Below are 13862 nucleotides of genomic sequence, written 5' to 3' on the forward strand. Positions count from 1 at the left end.
TATAATGTTGGCTGAGGGCTTGTCATATATGGCCTTTATTATGTTAAGGTATTTCCTTCTCTACCAATTTTGTTAAGTGTTTCGATCATAAATGTATGCTGATCTTGTCGAAAGCTTTTTCTGCATCTATTGATATGATCATATGATTCTTATTTTTTAATTTATGTGGTGTATCACAATAATCGATTTGCTTATGTTGAACTATCCTTGTACCCCTGGGATGAAGCCCACTTGGTTTCCAGTAGGTGGCGTCTAAACCTCTTGGATTCCTGCTTTCTATAAAGCCTTAAAAATGCCTTTTAAAAAGTTTCTTGTAGATATTTAAATACGCTTGCTAATCTCAATTTCAGTCTCTGTCAGTGTCAGAGTCTTGGCAGCATTTGCTCAGATTCCCCTGGGGCTCCACGGTGATTGGTCTCAGAGGGTAAGAGGGGAGGGGCCTTCTAGGTTGGGAGTTGGGAGCTGTGGCTCAGCCTTGGTTTTGCGGCCGCAGCCGGTAAAAATCAACTGTTTTTCTGCGGTCCCATCTTGCTTCTCTGCCTTCTGCCCTGATGAGTGGGCTCTGTCGCTGGCCAGCCTTGGGGAGCTCACAGCTTTCCCAGGCAGGGCTGTTGAGGAAACTCGCTGCTCCTTTTTCCCTCCCCCTCCTCCTACAGGTAGCTCTGGCCACCGCCCAACACCCAGGGTTCTGACCTGTGGTAGCTCCGAAGTGCAGATCCCACTCTCAGATGTGCTAGTGTGCAGTTTGGGTGTTTTTTGTTGAGTTTTAGATGTTCAGCTTATTGTTGTTTCAAGGGGAGAGATCTGGGGACATCTCTCACTCCACCATGTTTCCGAGAGATCCCATCCACTTATTTTAAGAAGACTATAATTGCTGGAATAACCATTAGGTTAGCATGGCAGCTCCTATAAAAGTTTGATATTTTATTGATTGATTGATTGATTTACCTTTTTAATATAAACTTATTTATTTAAATTAGTTTCAAATATGCAGTACATTGGTTAGACGTCTATAATGTTCATAAAACTATTCCCCCAATTGCTCCCTCCCTCCCCTGGCCCTCCTCTTAGCCATCATATTAATGCTAACTGCATTCCCTCTGCCATGTTCCCCATGCCCAACTATCAACTACTAATTTGTACTTCTTTAACCCTTCACCCCATTCTCTCAGCCCCATAACCAAAAAACCCATTCCCCCAGCCCCCAACATCCCGCCCCTCTGTCTGTCATCAAACTGTCCACTATATTTGTGAGTCTGTTTTTGATTAGTTCTTTTTGTTCCTTAGATACCGCATATAAATGAAATCATATAGTATTTATCTTTCTCTGACTTATTTCACTCATAATAACCTCTAGGTCCATCCGTGTCATGGCAAATGGTAAGATTTCATTTTTTTAATGGCTGAGTAATATTCCATTGTATATATGAACCATAATTTCTTTAGCCAATCATCTGTTAATGGGCATTTAGGTTGCTTCCACATCTTGGCTATTGTAAATTGTGCTGCCATGAACATTGGAGTGCATAGATCTTTACAAATTATTGTTTTGGTTTTCTTTGGATAAATACCCAGAAGTGCAATTACTGGGTCAAAAGGTATATCCATTTTTAATTTTTTGAGGAACCTCCAAACTGTTTTCCATAGTGGCTGTACCAATTTGCAATCCCATCAACAATGGATGAGGGTTCCCTTTTCTCCCCATGCTCTCCAACACTTATTGATTTTTGATTTATTAATAATAGCCATTCTGACAGGTATGAGGTGATATCTCATTTTGGTTTTAATTTGCATTTCTTTGATGATTAGTGACCTTGAGCATCTTTTCATGTCTGTTAGCCATCTGTATTTCCTCTTTGAAGAAGTATCTGTTCAGGTCTTCTGCCCATTTTTTAATTGGATTATATGTCTTTTTTTGTTGTTGTTAAAAGTTTGAATTTTTAACATTAGAGAATGCTAGTATAAAATTTTGATGTCAAGTGTTCTATATGTGCCCCGTAATGCCAATGTTAGCTATTGATTTGAAATAGAAAATGGACAGTGTGATTGAAAGCAACCTGCTGCTGGGAAAATCACTAAGCGTGTGGATCAGCTCAGCCTGCAGGGGCTGTGCCACACTTGGGAGGAGAAGAAAGAGATGGTTCCAGGAATGCGCATCACCTCTGAGCCTAGTAACCTGTTTGTGACCTATTGCTCAGCCACATGATATGGGCAGGTCACTTCTTGGGGCCTCTGTTTCTCATTTGCAAAGTGTAGCAGTACCATTTAGGTAGTTCAAGGTCCCTCAGATTGATCCTTCATAAGAGTGAGAGGGGTGTCGATAGAGGTGGGCATATGACAAATTTAAAATTGTTTTATTTTTGCCTTGTTAATTTGGGTGTAAATTATAGCATCTGACTTAGCGTGGCTCCTCGGACATTTGTGCAAGCTGTACTACGGAGCCTCTTTCTTTTACTGTGAATGAACCCATAAGCAATTGGTAAAAGGTAATAGATAATATTCACATGCATTATTTGTGAAGGTTAGTAAGGCTTATAAAATGGTTTTGAGCTTGGATGAAAGAAATTCTGAACATAAAATTATATTAATTTGACCTCTGACCTGACCTTCTGGGGGAATAAATATATCAGTGTTACTGATCTCTTCCTATATATCCTATAATAATTAATTCCTTATGCATGAGTGACCATTTTCATTCCTTGGAGAACTTTATTCACTATAGGGCCAGAGCCATTAATATAAAACCATTTTCATTCCTTGGAGGACTTTATTCACTATAGGGCCAGAGCCATTAATACGAAACAGAAAATTTTTAATGACTGCCACATATGCCTTTGCAATGGCATTGGTTAAGTTTTATGGGGGAGAAATATGCAAAACAGGAAGTGTTAGCATTCTTTTAAATGCAAACAGAAGTAACTAGGCAAGGCAAGTAGTTTAATGAGAACAATGTCAGCAGGAGAGAAGGATATGGAAGGGAGAAAAATAAGGGAATTACAATGTGAAAAGAGTGGTAATGCCAGTCTGTCTTAAGAAATATGCAAATAATATTTTTAAAGTATATAGAAATTACCAATTAACATATCTAATAGCCTGAGCCCATTTGAGAGGGAAGGAACTGGGTTCTCTTTGTCTCTGTATCTTGTACCATATGGTCTTACAAAACCGAATGTCACTTTTGATATAGAGCTTATAGGGAAAACAAAACAGAGCTTGAGGTTAGGAAGTTAGGTGGAGATTATGCGTATAATGTAAAAGTTCTGGGCAGTGTATATTTGTTTGGAGATAGGAAAGCCTGGAATTGAAATGTGTACAGTAGTCCCCTCTTATCTGTGGGGCATATGTTCCACGACCCCCAGTGGATGCCTGAAATCAAGTACCGAACCCTAATCAACTTCTTCAACTTGTCACTTTCTTCATCGGCAAACACAGCCTCTCTAGTAATTTTTATATTTTCAGTGCAAACCTATTCCTGAATCTATATCCATCCCTTACTTGCAGTAAGTGGCTTGGTGTCACTTGTTTGGGAGGTCTCTTACTGAGGTGTTCGTTACAGGCTCAGCACTTTCGGGTGCAACACGTTGCCATCAGAACAGGTTTTCTGTTTATGTCTTCAACCCACAAATGTAATATTTTTTTCCATCTTAACTAAGCATTTACACGCACTGTGGCTGTAACTTTTGCAGTTTTTGGTATGACAGCAAATCTAGTACAGATTTATCATGCTAAGCGAGATAAGCCAGGCAGAAAAAGTTGAAAATCACATGATATCACTTATATGTGGGATATCAACCTAAAAGCAACAACTGAACAGGACAAACAAATACAGACTCATAGACATGGACTATAGACTAATGGTTACCAGAGGATAGTGGGTGGGGGAGGTGGGGGTAGGTGAATAGTTAAAAGGGGTCAAATATAGGGGAATAGGGGGAGGGTGGAGTGAGTAAAGGAGATCAAATATATGGTAGCTGAAGGAAACTGGACTTCGGGTGGTAAACACAATAGAATATACAGATGTCAAATTATAATGTACACTGGAAAATTATATAATTGTATTAACCAGTGTTATCCCAATAAGCTTAATTAAAAAAAATACTAGCACAGATTTTTTTTCTTTTATAATTTCATGGATTCAAGATTCATTCTTATTGTAGATCTTAGAAACCTCAGCATATGATATTTTTTTCTTTATTAAGTGGAGAACCTTTTACATTTTCACTTAAAGGAAGCACTTTATGGCTTCTCTTTGGCACATTTGAGTTGCTCGCATCATTACTCTTGCACTTTGGGGCCATTACTAAGTAAAATAAAGGTTACTTGAACGCAAGCACTGAAAAACCTTGAGTCGATCTGATGACCGAGACAGCTACTACGTGACTAACGGGTGGGGTGTGTGTACAGCATGGATACCCTGGACAAAGGGATGATTCGTGTTCTGAGCAGGACACAGCCGGGCAGCATGAGCTTTCATCATGCTACTCAGAACAACATGCAATTTAAAACTTATGAATTGTTTATTTCTGGAATTATTTAATATTTTCTGACCACAGTTGACCATGGGTAACTGAAACTGTGGAAAGTGAAACCATGGATAAGGGGGACTAACTATCTTTAAAAAATAAAAACTGCAATGTGTATAATGGGATGAAGGTGAAGGAAATGGTTTTAGGTATTTGTTTTTAATGAGTTGATATCTAATAGTGTTTTCCTTTTGCTTGGCATGATCACAAAAATCATTTATAAATTCTTTATTAATATACTTTCTCGGAGGAAGAGTAAATAGGTTGTTTTTTTAAATGATTAACAAGTGATTATTATAGATTCTAGATATCACTATTAAAAGCTTAATTAAGAAAAAGGGTGATAGACCAATCACCAGAAACCATATGCAGAGAACTGAAAACTGGAGACCATTTCCTTCTTTTTCTGTCAATTTGATGTCAGTAAACATGCTCAGTGAAGTGATTAAGATTAGGTCATTTACATAGACAGTATGGCTCTGTAACTCAGTTTTTCGATAAATAGCAACATATGTAGTTATTTGGAAGTAATCTTAATTATGTATACTAAGACACTTCTATAAATAAAAAGGTGCTTTAGAGGAATTTTGCCACATACAGTGATAGTTGGGCGATCTGAATCCATCAGGCATGCCATGAGCTGCCATTTTATATATAATTTCCCTGATTTTTTAAGTAGGCAACTGGACATGTATTTTCTTAATGTGTTTATTGAGATACTAATCTTGATATGAGTTCAGCATTGTGAATATCATTTATTTGGAGGTACTGAAAATGTGGATGCATATGCAGAAGTATGTGTGATATGACAGAGTCAAATGTTCACTGCCCTATATACTTTAAATTAGCTCTTCAGGATGATGCCGTGAACCAGCCAACTTTAGCTTCTAAAAATATTTCCCCCCTCAGTGAACCTGAGATAGGCATTGACTGAGGTCTCTTCTCCTGGAACCATGTGGAGAACGTGGCCTACGAGCTCTCTTTTAGGCTCTTTTCCCTGTGCTTGCTCCCTTCAAGTCCCATACTAATATTCATTTTATCTTTTGATGATAGTATACCTTCTTTTGTTGTAACACTTTAGCTTTTTACATATCCTAGGCTTGTATTTTTTGTTTTTTAGATTTTTTTTTTTTGCCTTGTTCAGTTGAGTGTAAATTACTGTGTCTGATACAGCGTATTTATCACTGTGACTCTTCCTAAGTGCACCTCCTGTGTTTGGACTGTATTGATTGGCCATCTGTCTGCATGTGATGCACTTAGGGCCCAAAGGGCTCGTAATGAGCTTTGGCATACACACTTCTTCCTAGTGTTTGCTGCTCTCTTGGGTATTCCTTATTGTGCCTTCCTCTTCTTTTTCTTCTCTCAGTGTCGCAATCTAGCTTTTGTGTGAAAAGGCTGATTTTTTATAAACATTGTTATTCAATTATTTGTTTCCATGTGGAGATCTGGCCACCATAACAAATTGAGTCACCTTACATAGTCTTCAGTCTTTCAGCTGTTTTTGTGGTATCACACAAAAAAAGAATTTGCCAGTCTCCCCTCTTCCTTGTTCTCTTTCTCTCATGTTTCCAGATCCAGAGCTATTTGGACATATGGTACCCAGGAAGTTGTGGCTTTGTTATATTAAGATTTTAAAGTTCTTTCCAGTCTATAGATATCAGTAAATGTCCATGCTGTGGAGAAAAGTTGATTCTGAATAGGTCTTAGAGAAACAATAATGTTTCAAGACCCAATTAAAATTATTTTTATGCTTATGTAAATCTTAGGTAAGATGAAGTCAGATCAAAAGATTCCATTTCTTAGAAGAATTGTCTATCTCGCTTGGTATTTCTTAATAATAGTATATACTTTTATTTTTGATTTTCAAAAATCAAAGAACCAAAGAATGCACTTGGCCTAAATATATAAAGTATTTAAGAAGCTTAGCCCTTCTAAAGATTTTTATGTCATTTTATGGAACTGTAATTCTCTTGAACACAAATATTTGGTGAGGATAGGATTTTGACCAAAGTCAGAGCAACATTTCTTTGTCATATTTCATGAAGGTTGCTGTTGAACTAATCTGGTTGCAGAACACCACGGATTGAATTGGAAGAGATGGGACCCTCATTGGATCTGGTTCTGAGGAGGACACATCTGGCATCAGATGACCTTTATAAGTTATCCATGAAAATGCCAAAAGCCCTCAAGGTACATGACTTGTAGATTGGTGCCATATTTATTTGTATATTTTACTCTTTCCAAAAAAGATTTTCAGCATATATTAAAAGACATAAAGAGATCAATAAAATAGATAAAATTAAACTCTCAGGGCCAAGAAGAGGAGGAGGAAGCAAATAAGCCAACCATAAAGGATGATAAAAGATTTATAGAAACCAGATGTCAGCTATGGCTGAGAGCTTTCTGGTAGCCAAGACTGCCATTTTTTCAGCAAAAGGAATTGTTTGGTCCATTGCGAAGACTGGAGATTTAGCGCACAGGATGTATAACCCACACTTACATAAAATGTATTTTGACTTTTGAACTGTTTTAAAAAACAAGTTCTCTCTGGAATGCCAGTAAAGATTGAAATGATAGTCACAATACCTTAAGCTAAACACAGGAAATTCTCTCAGTGCATGTCAATGGTTAGTGTAGTCTGTAATGTTGTGTCTCAAAGTGTGATCTGACAGTTTTCCTGGGAATTGTTAGAAATGCTGCATCTCAGGTCCTACCTTAGACCTACTGAATTAGAATCTGCATTTTAGCAACATCTGCAGAGGATTTGTATGTATACTTGAGTTTGAGAAGAAAGGTCTATGAGGGCTATATACTCTGTGTCATTGAAGCGGTGCTCACTAATGGAAATTTTTAGTAAGGTAGTTGTTATACACTAGATTTTTACCAGTTCATGATAATAGAAACCGTTAAATATATATATTCTTGTTTCATAGCCAAAGAAGAAGAAAAATATCTCCCATGATACTTTTGGTACAACTTATGGAAGGATTCATATGCAGAAGCAAGACCTAAGCAAACTACAAACCAGAAAAATGAAGGGGTTGAAGAAACGACCTGCAGAAAGGATAACAGAAGATCAGGAGAAAAAATCAAAGAGAATTAAAAAAAAATAATGGAATTTAGCTGAAAACTACGGTTTTATTGTAGTCTGTTTACTTAGAATTATCATCAGTCATATCAGAGTTTCTTATAAGATTTTACTGTATATTTTTCTACCATTATAATTTGCCTAAACTATATATTATATATATTATGAACAGTAATGTACTATTAGGTTGAAAGTAAGCCTCTTACTTGAGACCTACCCTTGCGTGCCATTTTTACTCTGTGATACATTTCCCTCTGTCCGCCCCCCGCAAAGTCTAGTCTGCTGTCTCATTGGGTGGGTGAGGGAGGAGGGATCTCCAGAATAAACATAGGTATCTGAGAATTTTGGGGTTAAGCTTTAGATAAAGGGAGGAGTCATGCAAAGTAAAATGGCCCAAAGGAACTGTATACACACTCAGTATGACCTACCTGGAAAGTTAATTCCATCTTCCAACATATACCTACAACCCGGCTTTTATTTTTTACTTTTCAGTTATTTTGCCTGAAATTCTACCAGTTATTAATTTGAGATTTTAAGCTTTGTGTCATAAAATATAGGTCTCTAAGAAAGATACCTGATCATTGACATATTACCTTACTGTTGATTATTTTAATAAGAGATTTCTGCTACAAATTGGAGCCCTACCCTCCTCTGCGAGAAAGGAAGTTTTTTTTGTTTTGTTTTGTGTTTTACACCTACAGCACCTGGTATTCCTAGGTAGTCTCCTATCCAAGTACTAACCAGGCCCAACCCTGCTTAGCTTCCAAGATCAGACAAGATTGGGCACGTTCAGGGTGGCATGGCCGTAGATGAGAAAGAAAGTTTTGATAGAGATAGATGTGAGGAAAGAATGGGTAGGTTTTAAGACACAGGGTACTTTAGGATACTAGGTAGCTAAAGGTCACACAAAAACCCCGGGTGTTTGCATACTGAGTAGGAGTAAGCCAAAGCCAAACAGTATGTTTTGAAATTTTCATGAAGACTGGCCCTGTGCCTAGGAAAATGGGAAGAAGCTTTCTACTTCCTCCTCATAGTGTTGTATACTTCTTTTTTCTAAATTGATTGAATCCCTGGCAAAGAAGTTCCTTTATACAAGTGCAAGCCAATTATGTTATAAAGACACAAATAGAACATAAATGATAATATGTTACATGAAGTAGAAATGCTTTTGTTTTCAATTTCATGTCAAGGAGTTTTGGCATTCCTAGATGTTCATGCATTTACTTGAGTTTGCTGGCAGTAAGCAAAAGCTATAGCCTCAATTTTACCTTTTGTATCCTTTTCTTTCTCTTGTAAACCCATTTTTTTAGTCTTCCCTCTCCCTATCCTTTTCCGGATGGCTAATCTCCTCCATACAAAAGAAGGAGCTAGAATCACTCATTTACACTTGTTGCTTGATTATGTATTTAACCAAAAACCACACAGTTTTAGATCTGAAGGAGATATTTGTGTTTTATGTCTAAATGGGGAGAGAGGGCTAAAATGATTTATATTGTGCCATCTGCAAGTAGATGGACAATAGGGGAGAAGAGGAGCTATAGAAGGGGCATCAGAAATCATATTGTGCCATCTGCAAGTAGATGGACAATAGTTGGGGAGAAGAGGAGCTATAGAAGGGGCATCAGAAATGAGGGATTCATAGTCCTTCCCCAGTGCCTGACCCCTGACTCTAGCAAAAGCTAATGAAGATGGTGATTCAGGAGGAGCTAAAGCAATGGGTCTCTCTCACCAGCCACTTACAGGCAGGACCCTGCCACACCTTGACCCCTCTCCACCAGGAAGACCTACCCCAGCCATTCAGTGCTAAGGTAGAGATAGCCACATTTTCTGTATGTGGGATACTGTCTTAATGAAGTTATTTTAATCAATACCCTCTTGTTTGAGATTTGTTAATGGATCATTCTGTTTCCTATGTAATTTTTATTTCAGATAGTATCCAGTAAGTATATCCTCTTCACTAAGAGAAGTATTATTACATAGTATTACTGAAACAGAATTCAAAGACTTTGTTGAAAAGCCTTTTTCTAATTATAAAAACATCTGGAGCCCTTGATCCACCATTTATATCACTTTTTGTGGGACGTACATTTTAATTATCACTTGTCCTTGAACTTTAGAATACATATACGTAAATTGGAGAATATGTATTCTAGTAGCGGTGGTAAATTGTTTTGTTTTACTTTGGATTTTGGTAGATGAAGAAAGCAGATTAGAGATTTTTTTTTTTTTTAATACCAAACTTGTCTTTTTTCTAGGATGTTAATACTAATGCCAAGCTATATATGATTTCATGAAATATGGTTCCTTTTTATAATTTAAGTGCAGATATTTCTTTTCTTGATATAGAACATAATCCAAAGTACAGGTGTTGTTACCCAAGTCAAAAAAGGAAGGGGGAAACAAAACTGACCTGAGTCAGCTTTTAGTTACCTGATTACCTAGCTACTTCTGATCTCATTTATATTTTTAGCCATTTTGCTTCCCTTACCCCTAGAGGGTTGGGCCAGGAAAGGGTTCGGAGAAGCTTTAAAACAGAAGAAGTTAAAACCACTGCTAAAATTTGACAACAAGGGAAGGTTGGTTTCTTTTTAATGAAATTACAATTATCAGTGCTTGGTCCATTGTAAAATTAAGAACCTGCAAAAATACAGGGTTTTCATTATGTCCTTAATACACTTTCAATAGATTACAGAAATGGTCAAAACATTCCCTAACTGCATTGAATGCAAATATATCCTAGCATATGTACATTATGAAATTGTATAGAATATTATATCCATTGAAATAAGCTGCTGTGAACAAGACAAAATGGGCTTGGTGGCTTGAGGTTTATGCTAGCTGTGAGAAGAAAGTCAACTTGCTTTTAAATGTTATTTTTTTCTCATACCAACAATTTGAGTTGTTCAAGTTTAAAACCAGCAAAGATATCACTGTGTTTCCTGTACCACCCAAAGTGGGCCATGTTAGGAATTTTAACTGCCTTGGTTGAATTGGAGCCTTTTAGCACTTTTTCCATTTCAAAGCCCTTTCGGAAAAAGTTTTAAAATATGGCATAAATGTAAGGTAGGCCTTTCTTTGTAGATAACCAACACATTTTAATTGTTCTTTTTCTGCTGCTTCCTTTAAACAGCTTCCCCCCTCCCTCCCCTAACCCATCTCACCCCCATCCTACTCTTTACATACACTCTGGGCATATTCCAAACAGGGAGAAAGGCCTGGCACTGTGCAGGCCTTTGCTACTAAGCAGGGCTGGGGCTAGTTTGAAAGAAGGCAGATAAAGAGGAAATGGCAAAGCTTCTAGGTATTTAGCAGTTAGGGCTTTTGCCAAGTAAAGATCAAAGCCCCTGAGCTTTGAGTACTTTACTGGATTGAGACAGATTCCTCCAGCTCAAAGCTGGGTTTCTGAGGGCTCAACTAGAAGCAGAGTGGCAGGTGTTGGCTCTGTGGGGCATGCCCTCCCACTCAGCTGGAACTCGAGGTTGTAGAGGCACTATCTATGGACACCAGGTCAGGAAGGGACCTGCAACCAGAGTTAGAGTTGAGGCTGTGTTCAGTTAACCCCTCCCTCCCTCCCTAACAGTGCAAGTGAACTCAGAAAGATGCCTGGAGGGCAAAGCACAGCCTATTTAACTGGTACATTTGAAATGGACCTGGAAGATTTGTATTCATCAGCTTGAGAGGTTTATTTTTCCCAATCCTTTAGCTAGTTCCCCAGAGTCACTTGACAAAGCTGATGGCAAGGTGACCCGACATCGCTTTAGGTGGTAACCTGCAATAGCACCTCTGGATCTTTCTCTCAAAGGGAGCTTGGGGTTATGGCACAGGGGGAAAGAACATGAGAATTCATTACTATCCCCATGAGATCCCATTTCCATTTATTTGGCTCATCACTTAAAGCTAGTCTATGTCACATGTGTTTGAATGTTGCCCCCAGCACCATCCTTCATACTGGGAGACCTTGGAGAAAGATTAAGCTCAGGTGGCATGAGGTCTCTTCAAAAGTGGAAGGTAGTGACAGGCAGTGCAGTGCGTGTGTGGTGGGGAGTCGTGACATTAAAAGAAACTGACATCTCTTGAAGCTCTCCGAGTGCTCAGATAAGATTGAAAGGACAAGGACCCGATTACAGAAGGCATAAAACCATGGGTAAGATCAATTAGTGGTATGGTTCTCTAGTGTTAGGAGTGGTAGTTCTCAACATTTTCCTGGAGATGCTAAGGAAATAAATGAGGCTTTGTTTTGTTTGTAGTAGTATGACAAAGAATTTTTTTTTTAAGGGTCCTGATAAGGCAGGTGGTATAATACTAGATGGCAGAATTCTTACATGATTTCCATTCTTGGAAATGAGTGGAGCCTAGCCACTATGGTTCCATGATGAGTAGCTCCAGAGGGTATTTCTATACTAACTTCAAGGTGAGTGAGATACGGTACGGAAAGCGCCTGTATGATTGAAATGACTTGGAGCCTCAATCCCAGACGAGAACAATCAGTTTTGAAGAAATCGTGGGAAAATAGAGTGAGACAGAGGTAGTTACCCTCTAGATTTGGCCCTGGCAACATTTTGGGAAGAATCACTAGGTAGGCGGCTTGCAAGCTCTTAGAAATTGTAGTAGTCATTGCTAGGAGCCAGCATGAGTTTTCTGGGAGCTAAGAGTTTAGTTGTTTTTTTTTCTTTAATATCTTCATCGTTATGGAATTTATTATTTCTAATCATGTCTGCTGTTGGACTGATCCATTCTTTACATTTTTCTTGATCGATTCAGTGATTATTTATTGAGTAACAATGTCTCAGATGGCATGCTGACTGTCAAGGATACCAAGAAGAATAGCTCAAGTTCTCTCTTGTGTAAAGCCCAAATGGATGCTGCTGTGGCAGGAAGCTCTTGGTTCCAAGTGTTGGTTCGTGGATCCAGTCTCCTTCAGTCTTATGGCTCTGCTGTGTTCAACTTGCAGCTTCCAAGTTTTCCACACTCATTTGCTGCAGGCCAAAAAGGATGGAAAGGGCATGAAGGATGTTTGTGAGAGTTGTTAGGAGTCAGGGTTGGGGGTGATGCATATCCCTTCTGCTCAGATTCCTTGGCTAGATCTCTGTCGCAGGTTCACACCTAACATCAAGGGAGGCTGGGAACAATTGCTTAGCCTGGGTGCCTGCGGAGGGTCAGCAGCTCAGGAGGCCCAAGAGGCACACGGAGAAAGATTTAGCTGTGTGGCCCCAGGCGAATACAGGAGAGACAGCTGCCATTGTTCCTTTTACTCTTCTTTTTTTGAAAAGAAGTACTTTCCTGGTATATAAGGGAGTAATCATTCACTCCATATTTCTCAAACATGTTTCAGGCATTGTGTTAGAAGAATGCCTTATGTTGTATATATATATACAATTTAGAAAGCATTTTATTTCAAATACAAATTTGATGTTTTTCCCCTAATTATAAAATAAATCATTTTTCTGGATATTGAAGAGAAGGTTACAGAGAAGAAAGTAAAAGTCACCTGTAATCTCACCATCCAGAGATACCATCTATTAACATTTTACTGTATGTCTTGCCACTTTTTAAAAATATAAGTTCTTAAAATGAGACTATATTTTGGAGCTCTGCTTTAAAAAAAAGTAAATTTTTTAAAGTACAATTTTCTTAAATGAATTCCCACATACAGGACAGTGCTCAGATGAGTAAATGTGATGAATTTTACAAAGTGAACACATTGTCTAACCATTATCAAGAAATAGAAATATTGTTAAGACCCACAGAAGCCCTTTGTATCCCCTTCAGTCATTAGCCCATTAGTAGTAGGGTTATCTGTTAGGTGCCCTACTCTTTAAAATTGATGTTATACTATAGGCATTTTCCTGTCATCATTGTTTTGAAAACACCATTTTTTGACAGGTACGTAATATTTGATTGTTAGGGGTGTGTTAGACTATTTAGTTATTCTGTTGGGCATTAATGTCGTTTTCTTTTGGTATTATGAACAATGTGATCTATATGTTTGCACAGAAATAGTTTTGGAAAACATTTTCACATGCTCATTTTATTTGATATTTAAAATATCCTGTAAGAGGCATAGTATAGGTGTCATTATACATAATTTCTGGTTGACGAAACAGGCTCAGAGATTAAGTAACTTGTCTGAAGTTATACAGCTAAAAAGTAAAGCTGGGCCTAGAACCACTGCCTTTTAATTTCTAGTCTAGTGGATTCCCGTGACATCTAAGCCTCTCAAGGTATTCTTGTGAGTCAAATGCGATATAACT

General features: G+C 38.1%; 1 protein-coding gene and 1 non-coding gene across 2 annotated transcripts in view; one reads left to right on the forward strand and one right to left on the reverse strand.

Annotated features, from left to right (window-relative positions):
- RPF2 (ribosome production factor 2 homolog) overlaps window positions 1–8761 on the forward strand; it is a 30930-nt gene extending 22169 nt beyond the window's left edge. The window contains 2 exon segments of the mRNA XM_006927072.3: window positions 6569–6713; window positions 7457–8761. Coding sequence (XP_006927134.2) covers window positions 6569–6713; window positions 7457–7636 — 325 coding nt within the window. The 3' untranslated portion in view covers window positions 7637–8761.
- On the reverse strand, window positions 8304–8422 carry LOC112474326. The gene has a single exon (XR_003044347.1). It is a non-coding gene; the product is annotated as a 5S ribosomal RNA (ribosomal RNA).
- Window positions 8762–13862: the final 5101 nt, after the last annotated feature.

Source organism: Pteropus alecto, unplaced genomic scaffold, assembly GCF_000325575.1.
Source record: "Pteropus alecto unplaced genomic scaffold, ASM32557v1 scaffold79, whole genome shotgun sequence".
NCBI lineage: Eukaryota > Metazoa > Chordata > Mammalia > Chiroptera > Pteropodidae > Pteropus > Pteropus alecto.